Below are 14,709 nucleotides of genomic sequence, written 5' to 3'. Positions count from 1 at the left end.
AGGGCTTACCCTCTGGGAGTCTGTCCAGACAGCAGCTCGGCCCCGGCCGGATCATCCACCGGGGGTTCCTAACAAGGGCGAGCGGGCCCAGGCGTCTGGGTCGCTGCGGGCGCGGCAGGGGGGGGCCGCGGGCCGGGGCAGGGCGCGCAGGTGTCGCGCAGGGTCGGGGACCCGCCGCAGCCGCAGCCCGCCCCCTCCCCAGGTCCCCAGCTCCGCGCATGCAAATCACGGGTTTGCATGGGCCCGGGGCCAGGCGCGGGGGCCCTGCCAGGGGGCGTGGCCGGCGGCCCCCGCCCCGCGCCGCGCCGCGTGCTCACCTGGGCGTGTGGCAATCCCGGCCGAGCCGAGCGCTGCCCGGGCGGGAGCAGCGGAGCGCGCGACAGCGGCGGCGGCTTCCGCGGCGGCGGCGGGGGCGGAGGAGAGACCCTGGCTTCCCCGGGGGCCCGGCTGGGGCAGACGCGAGGGGCCTGGGGGGGCGCTGCCTTTGGCCCCGCCTGGGGCAGGATGGTCAATCTGGAACCCATGCGCACAGGTGAGCGGCGGGGGGAGCGAGCGCTGACAGGTGTCAGCGGAGGGGCGAGGGGGCGAAGGAGGGACGCACCGTTGGGGGGTCCATCTCTCCACGACCAGGAGATGGCAGTGTGGATAGCGGGTCACCGGGGGCCGGCGTGGGGAGGCGGATGGTGGGGGGGGGGGTTGGGGAGGCTGGAGAAGAATGGAGGTGGGGACTCCCCGGCGCGGGGTGGGAGGGTTTCTGAAGCCTCCAATCTGGAGCGGGGCAGAGGAGTGGGACCGGGTCTGCGCAGCCCTGGAGTCGGGCTGAAGTTGCTCTGTTCACTGCTTGCAGAAGGGTGGCTCACTCACTCGCTCAGCCAGGGGTGTGGACCTGGGAGTGCATAAGTGAGGAAAATACTTGTATCCACATGTTACGTGTTTTGTGTCTCCGTCCTTTAATGTGAAGTGGAGGCAAAGTGGGCATTTGTAAGGTCGGGTGGGGGGGCTGGCAGTTACAGAGGCACACCCCGGGGCAGGTGCCATGCCACACATGTATGTATGGATTAGGGCTTGTGACAGCGTGTCCCCGTGTAGCAGAGGGGAGTCTACTGTCCTCTTGTGTGTGTGTGTGTGGGGGGGAGGTGGAGCAGACCCCATGTGTGAAGGTGTGTCCACCCACAGGCTCTGTGGATACCGGCGGTGCTGGGGAAGCCGTGCTCTGGTGCGGGTCAGGAGCTCTGTGGGACCCCGAAGGAGGAGCCGCAGGGCCATGGCCCTGTGGGATAGGTGCTTCCAATATCTGTGTCTCAGAGGGGGTGGTGAGAAGTGCACTCTCCGTGTTCCACGTGCCATGGATTCAGATACCAAGCCCCCCTTTCCTCAGTGGAAGGAAGCTAGGAGATAGAAATGTTTTCCCAGGAGTCAGTATCCCCTATGTGAATGGTAGGTGGGCGTGATGTGAACTGAGGCCTCTCCATTCATCCTGCTGGTCCTTCCTTCAGCAGAGGGGCTGGGGCTGGGGCTACTAATCCTGAATGGTCATGCTTGGTGTTAGGGTGGGCCTTCTTCTTTTTTTTTTTTTTTAAGATTTTATTTATTCATGAGAGACAGAGAGAGAGGCAGAGACACAGGCAGAGGGAGAAGCAGGCTCCCCACAGTGAGCCTGATGTGGGACTTGATCCCAGGACCCCAGGATCATGACCTAAGCCAAAGGTAGACACTCAACCACTGAGCCACCCAGGTGCCCTAGGGTGGGCCTTCTCAGAGGTCCAAGGGTTTGAGTGGGGAACAGACTCAAGGTGTAGAAAGCTAAAACTGATTTGGCCACTTCAAACCAGCAATGTGCCTCTCAGCGAGGGAGGGCAGCACCACGTGACTTTTATTTAGGATCGCAGGGCTGTTGGTAGGAATTCTGTACCTGCTCTCCTTTCTGGAGGAGTAGGGAGGAGGAGTGAGGAGAGGCAGTTTTCCTGACTGACCCCAAGGAGCAGAGCAGTCTAGAGGCTTTGGCTTTTCCTGGGACCCACTCATCCTGAAAACAGACAACAGCAGGTGTGTGGAGAGACCCAGGGTCCACCATTCCCTGACAGGATCCTGGCAGGGTTGAATGAAGTCAGGCTACCACAGAGATGTTGACTCTGTGTGGATCCCCAGGTGCTAGGACGTGCCAGGAAGGGCCAGGTGAGGCCAAAGGAAGCATCCAACTGGGTGTCATCCAATATCTGGAGAAAGTGTTTCCAGGCCCTGTGGCACCACTATGGAGCTGGGCATTCCTGGGGGCAGTTTCCCTGCTCTCCCCACTTCACTTCCCATCAAGAATCCCTAGGCAGGAATGGGAACAAGGCCTCAGAAAGGTGGGCCTCAGTGGGAAGTTCTTTAGTGACAAGATCAGAGACTTCCTAGGGGTTTTCCATCCCATTGTCTACGCAGGCTGCTGCTCTGGGGGAGGTGGGAGGAGGTGGGACAGCTGGGACCCAGCAGGGAAATGCCTAAGGGGCTAAGAGCATCTGGCAGAGAGGAGGGCAGTGAGAGGGCCAAGCCCCCCTTACCCTGGCCTTGGAGGAAGCTCCAGGCTGACACCTCCCTCACCGTCTCGTCTCTCCCTCCGGGAGGCAGGGGTTCCAAACGTGAAAGGGGAGATTGAGCTAAACCCAAGGTAGGGTTCCCATCCGCCTGGGGTAGGTTACCTGACTCACTTGTCTACATTTCCCTCCCCAGCCCAATTCTTCAGTATGCCTGCACCCTCACCACCCTGTGAGCTCTCTCAGGCTCAGCCTCAGTGGTGTCTGGTTCCCCTTTAGTGGCATCTCAAAGGGACCTCTCAGCTTGGGACTTTCTGTGGATCCCTCTCCATTTTAGGGCTCTCCTTGCTGAGTCTTCTCGGGCTTTTCAATATGAGGTCATCGTGTGGGGTCTTTCAGTGTGGGCCTGGCCATGGGTCTGTGAGGGAGGGTCCCTCTCTAGGGTCTCAGTCCAGGATCCTCTTGGTGGAAATTTGGTCTCTTTGGAGTCTTATCCCCAGCCCCCAGCCCACAATAATTCTCCTCTTTCTTCACAAACAGCACTTTCCCCATGAATTTCCAGTCCTGGGCCCTTGGAGGACTCCTCCTCAGTTGATTTACTGGAACAGTTTGAGTGGGGGAAAGAGGGAGCACACTTTGTGTACTCTTGCACTGGGTCCCACACTCAGGTCCACAAGTCCTGTGGCCCCCAAGTCGGCCCATCTTTCTACTCGATGACCCGGGTGCAAGCCATGATTCAGGTTGGCCTGGGGTCTCTGCACTTTGTACCTTATAGAGCATCTCTCTCCAGGAGCATGAACACCTGGGTAGGTATGAGGTCACCAGACACGGGGGCACCCCAGCCAAGGAGGGGGAGGCTCCTGCTCCCAGATCAAAAATAGAGAAAAAAAAAAAAAAAAAAAAGACAGAGGACTAGACCAGAGTCTGACAGACAGCTGGAGAGGGAGGGAAGAAACAGGAAAACACTGGGAATCTGGCCCCAGGGGGACACCTGGTTGCCCCCAGGGCATCTCTTTTTCTGTCTTTTTGCTCACAGTGAGCTGTTGCCTATCAAGGTTGGGATCAAGTCTCACAGATTGATACCAGCTACAGCTCTGGAATACTGTTGGGATTTGGAAGGTCTCGTGGTGAGAGGGAGTGGCTTCCTCTCGAAGAAGTGACAGAAATCTGTCTCAGGAGAGAATTGGAGCCATGACTGGCTCAGACAGAGGACCAGTGGGCCCCTTGGTTTCCTTCTGGTAGAAGTGCCCCCACTGGCCATCATGGGAGGAAGAAGTCTGGAGGGAGCTGCACTCCCTTCAGAGAAATGGAGCTGAGCAGTAGGAGAGAGAAGGGGAGGCTCTCTGCCTCCCCGGTGTAGCCTGGACCTGAGGTTCCAGTACACTGTGGACACAGCCTGCGGCCTGGGGAAGATGCCGCCCCTTGGACTTTGCTCCTCAGGCTCCCACGCACATCCTGGTTCACGGATGTATGAAGAAGGGCTGCTCATGGGTCATGCCAAGGCACAGGAAGGGCTAGGCCAGCAGCCAATGTCTTGCCCCAGCTTCAGAACGTGATGGTACTGGTGCCAGATGAGGGTCGGCGTCTGGGATCTGGGATCTTACACTGAGCAGTGGAGCCTCCCCAGGGAAGGGAGTGATGGCAAGGAGCCCACTCAGTCGCCTGCCTGCCTGCCTGCCTGCGGAGATAAGAACAGCCCCACCCCACACCTCCCTCCCTCAGCCCCGGCAAGTGCTGTCAGACAGGCAAAGGGCTATGGCGTCTTGGGGAGTTTCGGTGTTGGCCCATTTTTAGGCTGAGACCCAAGAGTTCGTCCCACCCATCAGCCTCAGCCTCCTACCCACTAGAACTGGTTCTCAGTATCTTAGCATCCTGTGGGACTGACCAAGAGCTTCTACAGATCATCGCAGCCTGCCCCTCCATCAGGCTCCAATCCCTGTCCGATCCTAAAGCGTTACCATGTCGCTCCCATAATGGGTGTATCAAAGGAGAAGATGTCCTGGCAAAGTGTGGGCCTTTGCCACCTTCAAAAGTCATTTTTAGACATGATTAGAAGGACCTTTTAAGCTAATTCAAAGGCTGAGTGAGAGATGGGTTTTGGCCACGTTTAAAGGCATGCAGGGAAAGGGTGTCGGAAGGGAATCTGGGTTACAGGCATGGAATTGTGGTTTAGCTAAACAGTTACCCTTCTTAAATGTCAGGAATTGGAAATAAGTTGATTTGAGAATCTGGTCATCGTCCCAGCCTTACTGCCTCTTAAACCCGTACCGTCCCCATGAGCTCTTTCCCTGTGAAGTCAGAATTTGGAGGATGTCTATCAGATAGTGCTGAGACAGAAAACCAAAGCTTGCTTGCTTGCTTGCTTTTTCTTAAAGATTTTAAAAAATCTTTAGGGATTTTTAAATCTCTCTCTGTGTCAGAGAGGCAGAGACACAGGTAGAGAGAGAAGCAGGTGGGGAGCCTGATGCAGGACTCGATCCCAGGACCCCAGGATCACACCCTGAGCCAAAGGCAGACACTCAAACACTGAGCCACGCGAGTGTCCCCAAAGCTATTTCTTATTATGGGCCAAGGGGACTAACAGAGAAGCCTAAGTTATCTGTTTAGCTCATTCTTTTATTTCAAGCTTACTTTGTGCCAGGAACTGTGCCAGGCAGTTTTCTTTCATATTTTGTTGGCTGCTTAAAGAACTCTGGGAAGTAGCATTATTCCCATTTTTTAGTTGAGAAAACAGGTTCAAATACGTGGCCAAGTTCCCCCCGCTAGTTAGCCATGGCGCTGGGATTAAATCCAGGTCTGTTGGCCACCCAAACCGATGCTCTGGAATTCTGGGTGCTACTGAGGCAGTGTAAAAACCTGAGGGGCCAGTCTCTGACGTTTTCCTCAGCACCGTTGAGGAATCCCTGTGGGGGAAGCATGAGCTGAGCAGATCTGTTCGGCAATGCCCAGCTCCGGGGTAGTAGGAAGCAAGCCCATTTCTTTATTGGAGCAGAAGGTGAGCAGTAGCTGAACCCTTTGCAGATGCGTCCAGGTGACCCACGCTAGCTCTGCATATTCACGCATGACTACTCTACAGTTTCGAACTACAGCAGGAAGGACTTAGGTTAGGTTCAAGAAGAGCCTTCCTAAATGTAGTGCAGTGAGGCAGGTCGTAGGGTGTGGTTGCAAGATCTCCCCTAGAGGTCGGCTGACTGTGCGGGACAGTGCGGATGTCTGGAGGGCGCTGCATGGAGCTCCGAGGATTTACCTGGGAGTCGTCACTTTGGTGGGTCTCCAAAATATTCCTCAAGCCACAGCGGCTCCCCAAAGTGCCTTATTCCATCCTCTGCTTCTGGGGCGTTCTAAGGGCTGGAGAGCCTCTGAACCTCCGCCTCTGTCTTGCTTGGCGGGGCAGTCGCCCCTCCTGCGCTGCAGTGACACCACACCCCCAGGGGCCACGATTCCAATCTCTGCCAGAGCCACCCACGTCATTGTTCTAAGATAAATAAATAAAAATTAAAAAGTAGGTTTCTCCCCGCTTTTCCTGGGGCGGAGGTCCACCCTTTCCCCTCACCCCGATCATCTCCAGACCTCAGGCGTCCAGACTGCCAACTGCCTGATTACCTGATGCAAATTAAGACTGCATGCTTAGCAGGGATTGGCTGGGGAGCCGGGTATGCAAATTGCCTCACCAAGACTTTATCTGGTTTGAAAGAGTTAAAGTGCTGCCCCAGAGAAGAGGGTGGGGGTAGTGGTAGGGGGGGTCAACACGATTTGAATAAAATATTCTTCTGTCTTTAACGGCTTCAGTATTTGGGTGGTTTAATAAGGAGAGGAGCTGAGAGAGGGAGTTAGTTCAAAGTTGCCTCTTTGCTTCTCTCTGCTGATCCTGGAGAAGACTTGGGGGCGGGGGGGGGGGGGGGCCTCTTAGGTGGTGGCAGCTGTCTGTTATGGGTAAATGTTTAATTTATTGAAATGAAGCAGGGCAGAGAGGCCGGACCAGCAGCCCTAGGGGGCTGAGACCGGGCCTGGTGTAGGTATTCTCCGTCTGCGGGGCACTGACCCGCCCACCATCCCTTGCTCCCAGAGCACTTTGAAGGAGTAGGAAAGAAGGTAAGGCTTCCCAGAGGAGAAGGGATCTCCGGAGGGCCACGCTGGAGCTAGGATTTGGTCCCCAGACAGTGAGCTGACGTCTGAGAACCAGACAGAGAACAGGGGCAGGAACTGGTCAAGAAAGGTGAGAAGGGCAAGCCTAGGTTCAGGGGTACTCTCACCTCCCAGGGTAGAGTTATTACAGGGAGGGGAGGTGGGGGGGTGGGGAGACATATTTCTTATGCTACTTGAAAAAAATAAAATCAATCCCCCAAATCCCAGAGGCAATGAGGATTGGAAATGGGAAGCATTCTTCCCCACCCCCTACCTCACCCTGTACCCCTCCCCTTGTTAAATTTTTACCAACTGAACCTGGTGATGGAAGGAAGTGACAATGAATGATGCAAAAGGTGAGAGATCCCACAGTAGCAGCAGAGAAGAGGGGAAAGAAAGGGCCAGGGAAAGGAGGCGCGCCTGGGAGGAGGGGATTTGTGCCCCAAGCTTATGAATATTCTAATGGTTGTATGTTCGGGAATCAGGAATTTGAAAGTCTGATGGTTGTTGTAATTACACATTCATCTTTGCTGTTTAGTTAAAGCCACATATGTCATAGCAAGAAAAATTGTGACCTGTTATTAAAATCAGTTGTGTTTTCCCTGCAGATATCAAGATGAGTGGGGATGTAGCAGATTCCACGGATGCTCGCAGTGCCCTCAGCCAGGTGGAGACAGGTAAGGGTCTTCTCTTCTGGGGAATGAAACAAGAAAAGCACGGGTGGGAGCAAGTTGTTGCAAATGATCATCGAACAATGCGGTGTTTTTTTTTTTTTTTTTTTCTTCTCTATCTCAGTCTTTGAGCCAATCAGACCCCAAAGCTGGGTCTTAGGAAGTGAAGGAATTCCCTTAGGCTATGACCCTGGAGGCTTCGAACTATAGATATCCATCTAGAGGGGGACAAAGTCTCTGGAACTAGGCTTGGAAAGGGCCAGCCAGATCCTTACAAACAAAATGGAAACACAAAAATTAGGGAGGAGGTCCACTTCTTGATGGGCCATGGGCCGTTCCAATACCCGTGGAAGCAGCAGGCTGTGGTCCCAGTTCCTGCTCAGGACAGAAAGCACAATGTGTCTTCAGTAGATGGGGACCAAGGCCTTTTAACCCCAGATTTCTCAACAGGCCTTACTCAAGGAACTAGCCAAAGAGGCCCGTGCGCAAGTGTTCCTCTTCCAAATTACATGCATGTGGGTGGTAAATAGACCAGAAAGAAAGGCTTGGTGCCTGGAAGATGACTTTGCTTTGTGAAGAAGAGAAAGAGGTCAGGAAAGAATTGAGAAGAAAGTTTCATAGCTCTCTGCTTTCAACTCCACAGTACAAGCTTTGCTTTGAAAGCTCCATATAATTAAAAAGAACTTAAAGAAACATGAGTATAAATTGTAACACCACCAAATAACTTTAATAGCCTTCCAACAAGACCTCAATTAGTCTTTCATCTGGATCATTAGAGACATAGAAATTAGAAGTGGAAGAGAATCAATGTCCCCCAGAGCTAAACTCTTTTCCCAAGTCTTCAGGTGCAGTCTAACCCCATTCTTGAAGCTTGGGTCAGGGACAAGATAATTGGGGGTCTTGTTGAGGGCACCTGCAGGATACACTTGCCATAAACTTTCCTGCCCCTCAATTTAATATTGAAACAGTGCCTACTGCACAGGTAGCAATAGACATTAGAGGTGTAGGTTCTATATTTTTCTTTGTGAGTGGGAATAGCTGGGCCAGGAGAATGTGGGCCAGTTGCACTCACTTTTCAATTGATTTAATTGCTGAGTATGTTTTACTGAGGGTCTGTGGAGGGAGGCACTTGTTCTCTCCAGTTGAGAAGAAAATTTCCTCCAACCTGACGAACAGGAGCAAGGCTTTAAAATCAGTTCAGTTGGGAGCACCTGGGTGGCTCAGTCGGATATGCATCCAACCCTTGATTTCAGGTCAAGTCACGATCTCAGGTTTGTGGGATCAAGCCCTGTGTCCGGTTCTGTGCTCAGTGAGGGGTCTGCTTGGAATTCTCTGTCTCCCTCTGCCCCTTCCCCTGTTCACTTGTACTCATTCTCTCTCTCTTTCAAAATAAATAAATAACATCTTTAATGAAATAAAATCAAATCAGTTCAGCTGGATAGGGACAATCTCAGCTCTGACACTCTTCCCTGGGGAAAAAAAAAATCAGACTCCAAAAGCCACTCTCAGGAGAAGCTGTGTTGCCCTCTTCTGATAGCAGGCTAGCTGGAGCCAACTCTGTTGGTATGTGGCCCCAGGTATGTGAGGGCACAGCTAAGAGAGTGTCCGTGTATGAAGAAGACCACACTTAGCAGGCTAGCACTGGTGTTCTGTTACCAAGTCCAGGTAACAGTGTTGGGAGTGGGAAGGAGCTACGTGGAACCCTAAAAGGTGGGCCAGGAGCGAGAGTGTTCAGATCCTGGGTGGGGGTGAGGAAGACGAAAGTGTTGGAGATAATCTGAGCACATTCTGACCTCCCTTCTGGAACCATGGGAGCTGTGTACAGAGGAAGTTGAAGGAGAAAGAATCCAGACACACGCTGGGACTTTGGGAATCTGAGTGCCATACCAGGGTTCTCCTGGGATTATAGCAGCCACTTTGCCTCTTTAGGAGGAAGGAACAGGTGATCTTCAAAGGGTATGGATGTAGAGTCAAACAGACCTGGGAGCTTAGGTGCTCACCAACTGATACGATCTGATAAGTTAGCTTAGCCTGGTCTCTGCTATAGAGGGGGGGCAATTAATGTCCGTCTTAGAGAGCTGGTTGGGAGTTCCCTGAGATGATGTTTAAAGCCTATTCACGGTGCTTGACACATGGCAGCTGTGATCATCATTACGTCTGGTGGCATCATCAAGATCCTATGATTCTGTAGTTTACAGAAAGAGCATCACTGCTAAGCACTTTGGGGTGCCAGGTAGCTGGGATGTCCTTCTCCCTGTCACTCAGGCCAAGTGGGTCAGCCCCGGAGGCTGGTTGTTCTCATTGCACATTCAAGAAAGGATTCTGTGTGGGTCTTCTTCAGCTCCAAGGAGACCACGAAGTCTGTGCTGTCTGCAAGTTCTCCACCCCTAGATTCTTCCCTTCTAGGGACTCAGCGCCGTGGCCGGTAGCATCCATACTTAGGTGATCATCAAATTACTGTATGTTTTTAAGGGCAAGAAAAAAGAGGTAGCTAATTAAAGTAACCAAACTTCCTGGAAAGTCATTGTGACTCATTTTTTTTTACAGAGAAAAGCTTATTATGAGTCACAATGGTTACCAACTTGGTTAAATGGCTTCCTTTGGATTTTTAAAAGGCAGATTCCCCCTTCCAAGCAGTGCATGAATTAGGGGGTGGTTTGTCTCTGAGTTTTAAAGGAACTACAAACAAAGGTGACCTAGAAACCCCCAGCTCCCTGAGAGCACCTTCTGTATTGTGTGAAATCCCCAAAGGGCACAAGGGTTGGGAGTGGGAAAGAGAAGTTATTTCCCCATCCACACAGGCTAGGACTGCAGAGGAGAGCATTCTCAGGTCCAGACACAGACCTCCTAGCTGGCAGAGACCTGGCAGGCAGCTCTTTCATTCTTCACTTTCCTCCTGCTTATAGGGAGCCAAGGCATGGACAAAGATAAACTAACTGCCCATAACCTCAGACTGCCTTTGTGGCAACACAAGAGACCAGAAAATCTCCCAATCCCCTGTCCAGTCCTCTTCCCAGCCCTCCTCCCCACCCCCAGAGGACTGGATCCAAGTTTCTAGATTTCTGAATCATCAGCTTTCCTATCCTTTCTTTTATTTCCCTGGTTGTTATTTTTCCTCTATTCTTGAAGCTGACAGCACCTTTTTTCCTATTCTCAGTTGAGTGGTTCATAAGAGTATACAGGCTTGCCCACATTTCAAAAGCCCCCGGGTCTGTAACTGACCACCCCCAAGCACCCATACTGCTAACCCTATGACTTTTGACCACACTAGTCGCAGAGTAGCCTCAAACACAGGGGTGGACAAATATGCTGGACGTGGCGGAGGCGGAGGGGGGAGAGAAAGTCCAGCCACATTCACAGAGCCTCTTCCCCATACCTGGGCACGTGCACGTGTGCCTCGGAGTTCACGTGCATCATCTCGTTCCATTCTTACCACCCCCATTTTTATCGATGAAGAAATGGTGGCTAAAGAATGAGACATGGGCTTGCCCAGGATTGTACAGCTTTTAACCAGGAATCAAACTCGGGCCTGAGTCCATTAGATTCTTATCTTGGCTCTGCCATTAACTCCCTGCAGATTAGGGGGCAAGTCGCTCCCCACTGGGACCTTTCTGTTCCTCCCATAAAGGAAGGATTTGGGCTGGATGATCTCTAGGAGCTGAATCTTGCAAACAGGGTACATGTATTGCTTTTCCAAATTCTCTGTCATCACTTGCCACTTCCTGCATTTGCATAAAGGCTTCCTCAGAGCTGAGCCCTCCCTAGTCCCTTCTTTCCAGTTGCCCTCTCCACACCCTCCTCTTGGACATCTCTAGCCTCTTTGCTCCATTTACCCCCAATCCTCCTCCCTGACCTAGCTGGTAGTCCCATACACAACATCTGCGGAGCATGTTTGTGTCAAACCCTAGGCTCAGAAAGATGAAGAAACAGCCCCTGTCCTCAAGGGGCTTTGCTTCTCTCACAGGAATTCATGGCAGAAGGGATGATGGTGCCAACTCGTGTCTAAAAGAGCACACTCAAACACCTAGTGCATTTGGCCTTTCCAACAATTCTGTGCGGTAGATGTCATCATTCCACTTTGAAGATGAGGGATTTGAGGCTGCTTTTCCCAAAATTCCCATGCCTAGCAAATGACAGAATTAAACATAGGTTTTTCCAGTGACTTTCTACCCAAAGATGGTGGTGGGAAGACTGAGGACCAACACAGGAACCAGGGACAGAAGACACAGGAAACAGGCATCAGGAGGGATGCCAAGATTATAGAGGGTGACATTGGCCAAAGGGACTGGGGGGAAGCCAAGCCCCTGAAAGGTGGGTTGGTATAATCCAAGAGGCAGAAGTCCTGTCTGGAGCTGAAACATGCTTGCTGGGGAAGAGTGGGAACTCTAGTGAACCGAGGAAGGTGAAAATCTAGGGAGAGGATTTTCTCCTTCCCTTCTCTTATCCTGGGCCAGCCTTACCGATGCCCCAGTCTTTCCTTCCACCACCACCCAACCCTTTGACGGGGCACTGGGGTGGGGTTGTGAACCCAGATGGTAGTGGAGCAAATTCCTTGGCACCCTTACCCTGCTCAGAGATGTGGGAAGAAAGAATTCTGTGGGGGGAGCCAGGGGAGGACAGAGAGCTAGAGATGGAGGAGGGACTGAGCTTTGTCAGTTGTCCATTCTTGCCGCCCTTCTCCACCATCAGTTGTCCTGTCTGTGAGGTGGAATGACTTAACATCTGCCCCCCCCTTCCAGAAAGACCGCCAAGGCATCTTAGCTGTTTGGGGATCCTTTTGTACTTTCCCCCGAGAACTTCCAATATGGTTTTGGGAAGGAATGATGTGATCATGCAGAGGAACGCAGAGAGGCTAGTGACTCTCATAAGGTCCCACAGGAACAATGAGTAACTGACCCAAGACTAGGAAGTCCTTCTCAACCAACTCCTTGCTCACCATCTCCACCCTACTGAGTCCTGAGGTTTCCATCCTCCTGAAGCTGAGGATAAAGAAATTATGTCTCATCACAACCAAGAAGTGAGGTTCTAGGCAGAAATAGGCAGAAGCCTTTGAGAGATGTGTATGGCTTTCAGACCAAATATTTATGGAATAAAACTATTCTTTCAATGACAGAGAGGACGGCAGACATCTAGGAAGTACTTGGCAGGCAGGGGGTGAAGAAGAGTCTCCCATTGCTAGCCCTTTTTAAATGAGGTACACGTGCACACACACGCCCACCCTTTTCATGATTAAATGACAGAGTGGGTATGAACGTGCTTCACAAAGTGTGCACCACTGTACAAATACAATCCATCATTAGGTGGATAATTATCAGAAACATTCAGGAGACAAGACAAAGCTCTGTCACTGAGCGATGTGGGACAAGTCTACTTGTGCCCTAGACTTGGGTCTCCTCATTGTGATAGGGGGAAGAGGGTTCTAGAAGAGCGAAAGGAAGGGACTGGACTGGTGGTCTCTAGGATTTGCACCGGGTGACTCTGTCCTGCACCTCCAAGTTACCTGCTCTGCCCCTTACTTCTCCTGAAGAGAGAAAGGAAGCCACAGCCCTTCCAAGTGTTCAGGGGGCACTGATATGAATTCTTGGGGAAGTTGGGATTCTTCTTCTTATTATTTTTTTTAATGTCAGGATTCTTGTCCATGACTCTCTTCCTTTGGAGACATTTCAAAACGATCCCCGGAAAATGAAGGAACCTCCTGGTCTTAGGGATGTTTCCCTTAAGAAAAGCTAACCCCACAATTTCTTTTGGGCACCTATTCTTGTAAGCTACACTCCCCAGTGCCTAGACGTCTTTTCTCATTTCTTGCCTGAGACCCCCATGCTGCAGCCTCAGCCTGTTACCTCTTATTATGGTCTTCTAACCCAGAGTGTTTCCCATTTTTGTGACAGGGAGATTAGAAGGTACTAATGCACTACCCAGGCTTCATCCCATGGCTCTGTGTGCCGGAAACCTCGGGAGAGCTGCCTATGGTGCCAGGAATTGCCTGTCTGCCTCTAGCAATCAGAGCACCCTAGCAAACAAAACAGCTACAGCAACTGCTCTCACCCGTACCAGCCTCACTCACCACTCACAGACTCTTGCTCATCCCTGATTCCCAAACCCAGGCCCCAGGGGCAAACAGGGCAGGATCGTGCTAACTAGATGAGCCATGGGTGACCAGGCCAGTCCTGCCTGGCACTGGCCCTTCTAATTTTTGTAGGTCTCTTGAAGGAAGTGACTCCCCACCACACTTGCCTCCATCTTTGAGGCCCCCCCCCAAGAAGAACATGGACCTCCTTTCTCTTCAGCCTGAAAGGGGACCGAGAGAGGGAGCCCAGTGTGGGGCATCCATGTGCTGTCTTTTACTGTCCGCATGGTCTCATCGGTGGGCATCGCTTAGGGTGCTCCCTCTCAAATAATCTGGGGTGCGGGACCAGTTGTTTCCCTTCCAGTCTGTCACAGACCAGCACGCAGTCCTAACCACGCAGGACTGCAGATCGTACCCACCACACATGCTCCACAGGGCCCAGGCTAGTCTACACCTGCCGTCCACGGGGAGATCCCACTCATCACATGCTTGGGGCACTATGAACATTTCTAAATTCTCTGTGTTTGTATGATCCGGTCTCAGACTTTAGCAAACAGTTCGCAGGGCAGCCCTGACTGTTGGAGCATACTTTGGGGTGCCCTGCCTTAGAGGAGTTCACACCGTGTGTCAGAACACTGCTGTCCTTTGGCAGGCCATGGGCGATGGATACATCTGACCTTGGGTATATCTTATGATCTTCGCATTCCTCCCCTCACACTGTGGGTATCTTGGGTGTGATGCTGGAGAGATCCAGCAGGAGAGGTAGGTCCCGGGCTGTCCTCTGCTGGCAGGGGTACATGCCCCTCCCCACTCCCCCCTCCACACACACAGTGGGGGACTCAGACCACTGCCTGTTCCTGGGCCTCAGCCCTTCATTAAAGGATCCGAGATTTACAGCCCACCCCCACCCTCCCAGGTGTGAGTAAACGCTTTTGCTCTCTTGGGTCTACCCTCTTCCTCAAGAAACAATTAGGGCAAAGAACACCTGGTGTGGAAAAGTGCTGACCAAGTGGAAAAAGAATTTAAAGAGAAATGAGCTACCAAATTAGGTTGCGTTTTAGGGGCTTGAAGAGCAGCCCAAGTCCAGGCAACTGAGATGCGGCCCCACCCTGACCCCTCCCGCCCCCGCCCCCAGCACACAGACAGACCCACTGACGCACTTGCACTCCCAGCATCTCCACCTCCAAGCCCTCCTGTCCATGGGTTGCACCCCCTGGCAGTCTTCCCTTCTGGCAGAGGCTGCTTCTCAAAGGCAGGCGGGGGATCCTTGGGGGGTGTGAACCCACTGGGGGGCGCCTGGGAGGACCAGCAGCATCTCAGGCCAGCATTT

General features: G+C 52.4%; 1 protein-coding gene across 3 annotated transcripts in view; it reads left to right on the top strand.

The window, feature by feature from the left end:
• The first annotated feature begins 371 nt into the window (after positions 1-371).
• Positions 372-14,709, top strand: part of POU2F3 (POU class 2 homeobox 3) — a 75,183-nt gene continuing 60,845 nt past the window's right edge. The window contains exons 1-2 of one of the 3 annotated variants that reach the window (XM_038535897.1): positions 372-532; positions 7,250-7,318. In XM_038535897.1, the coding sequence (XP_038391825.1) occupies positions 505-532; positions 7,250-7,318 (97 nt within the window). In that variant the 5' untranslated portion in view covers positions 372-504. Of the gene's footprint in view, positions 533-6,502; positions 6,609-7,249; positions 7,319-14,709 lie in introns of those variants that run through there. The other 2 variants (XM_038535901.1, XM_038535898.1) reach the window with 2 other exon arrangements.

The sequence above is a fragment of the Canis lupus genome, chromosome 5, assembly GCF_011100685.1.
Source record: "Canis lupus familiaris isolate Mischka breed German Shepherd chromosome 5, alternate assembly UU_Cfam_GSD_1.0, whole genome shotgun sequence".
Lineage (NCBI taxonomy): Eukaryota > Metazoa > Chordata > Mammalia > Carnivora > Canidae > Canis > Canis lupus.
This window is presented reverse-complemented; position numbering and strand designations above follow the sequence as displayed.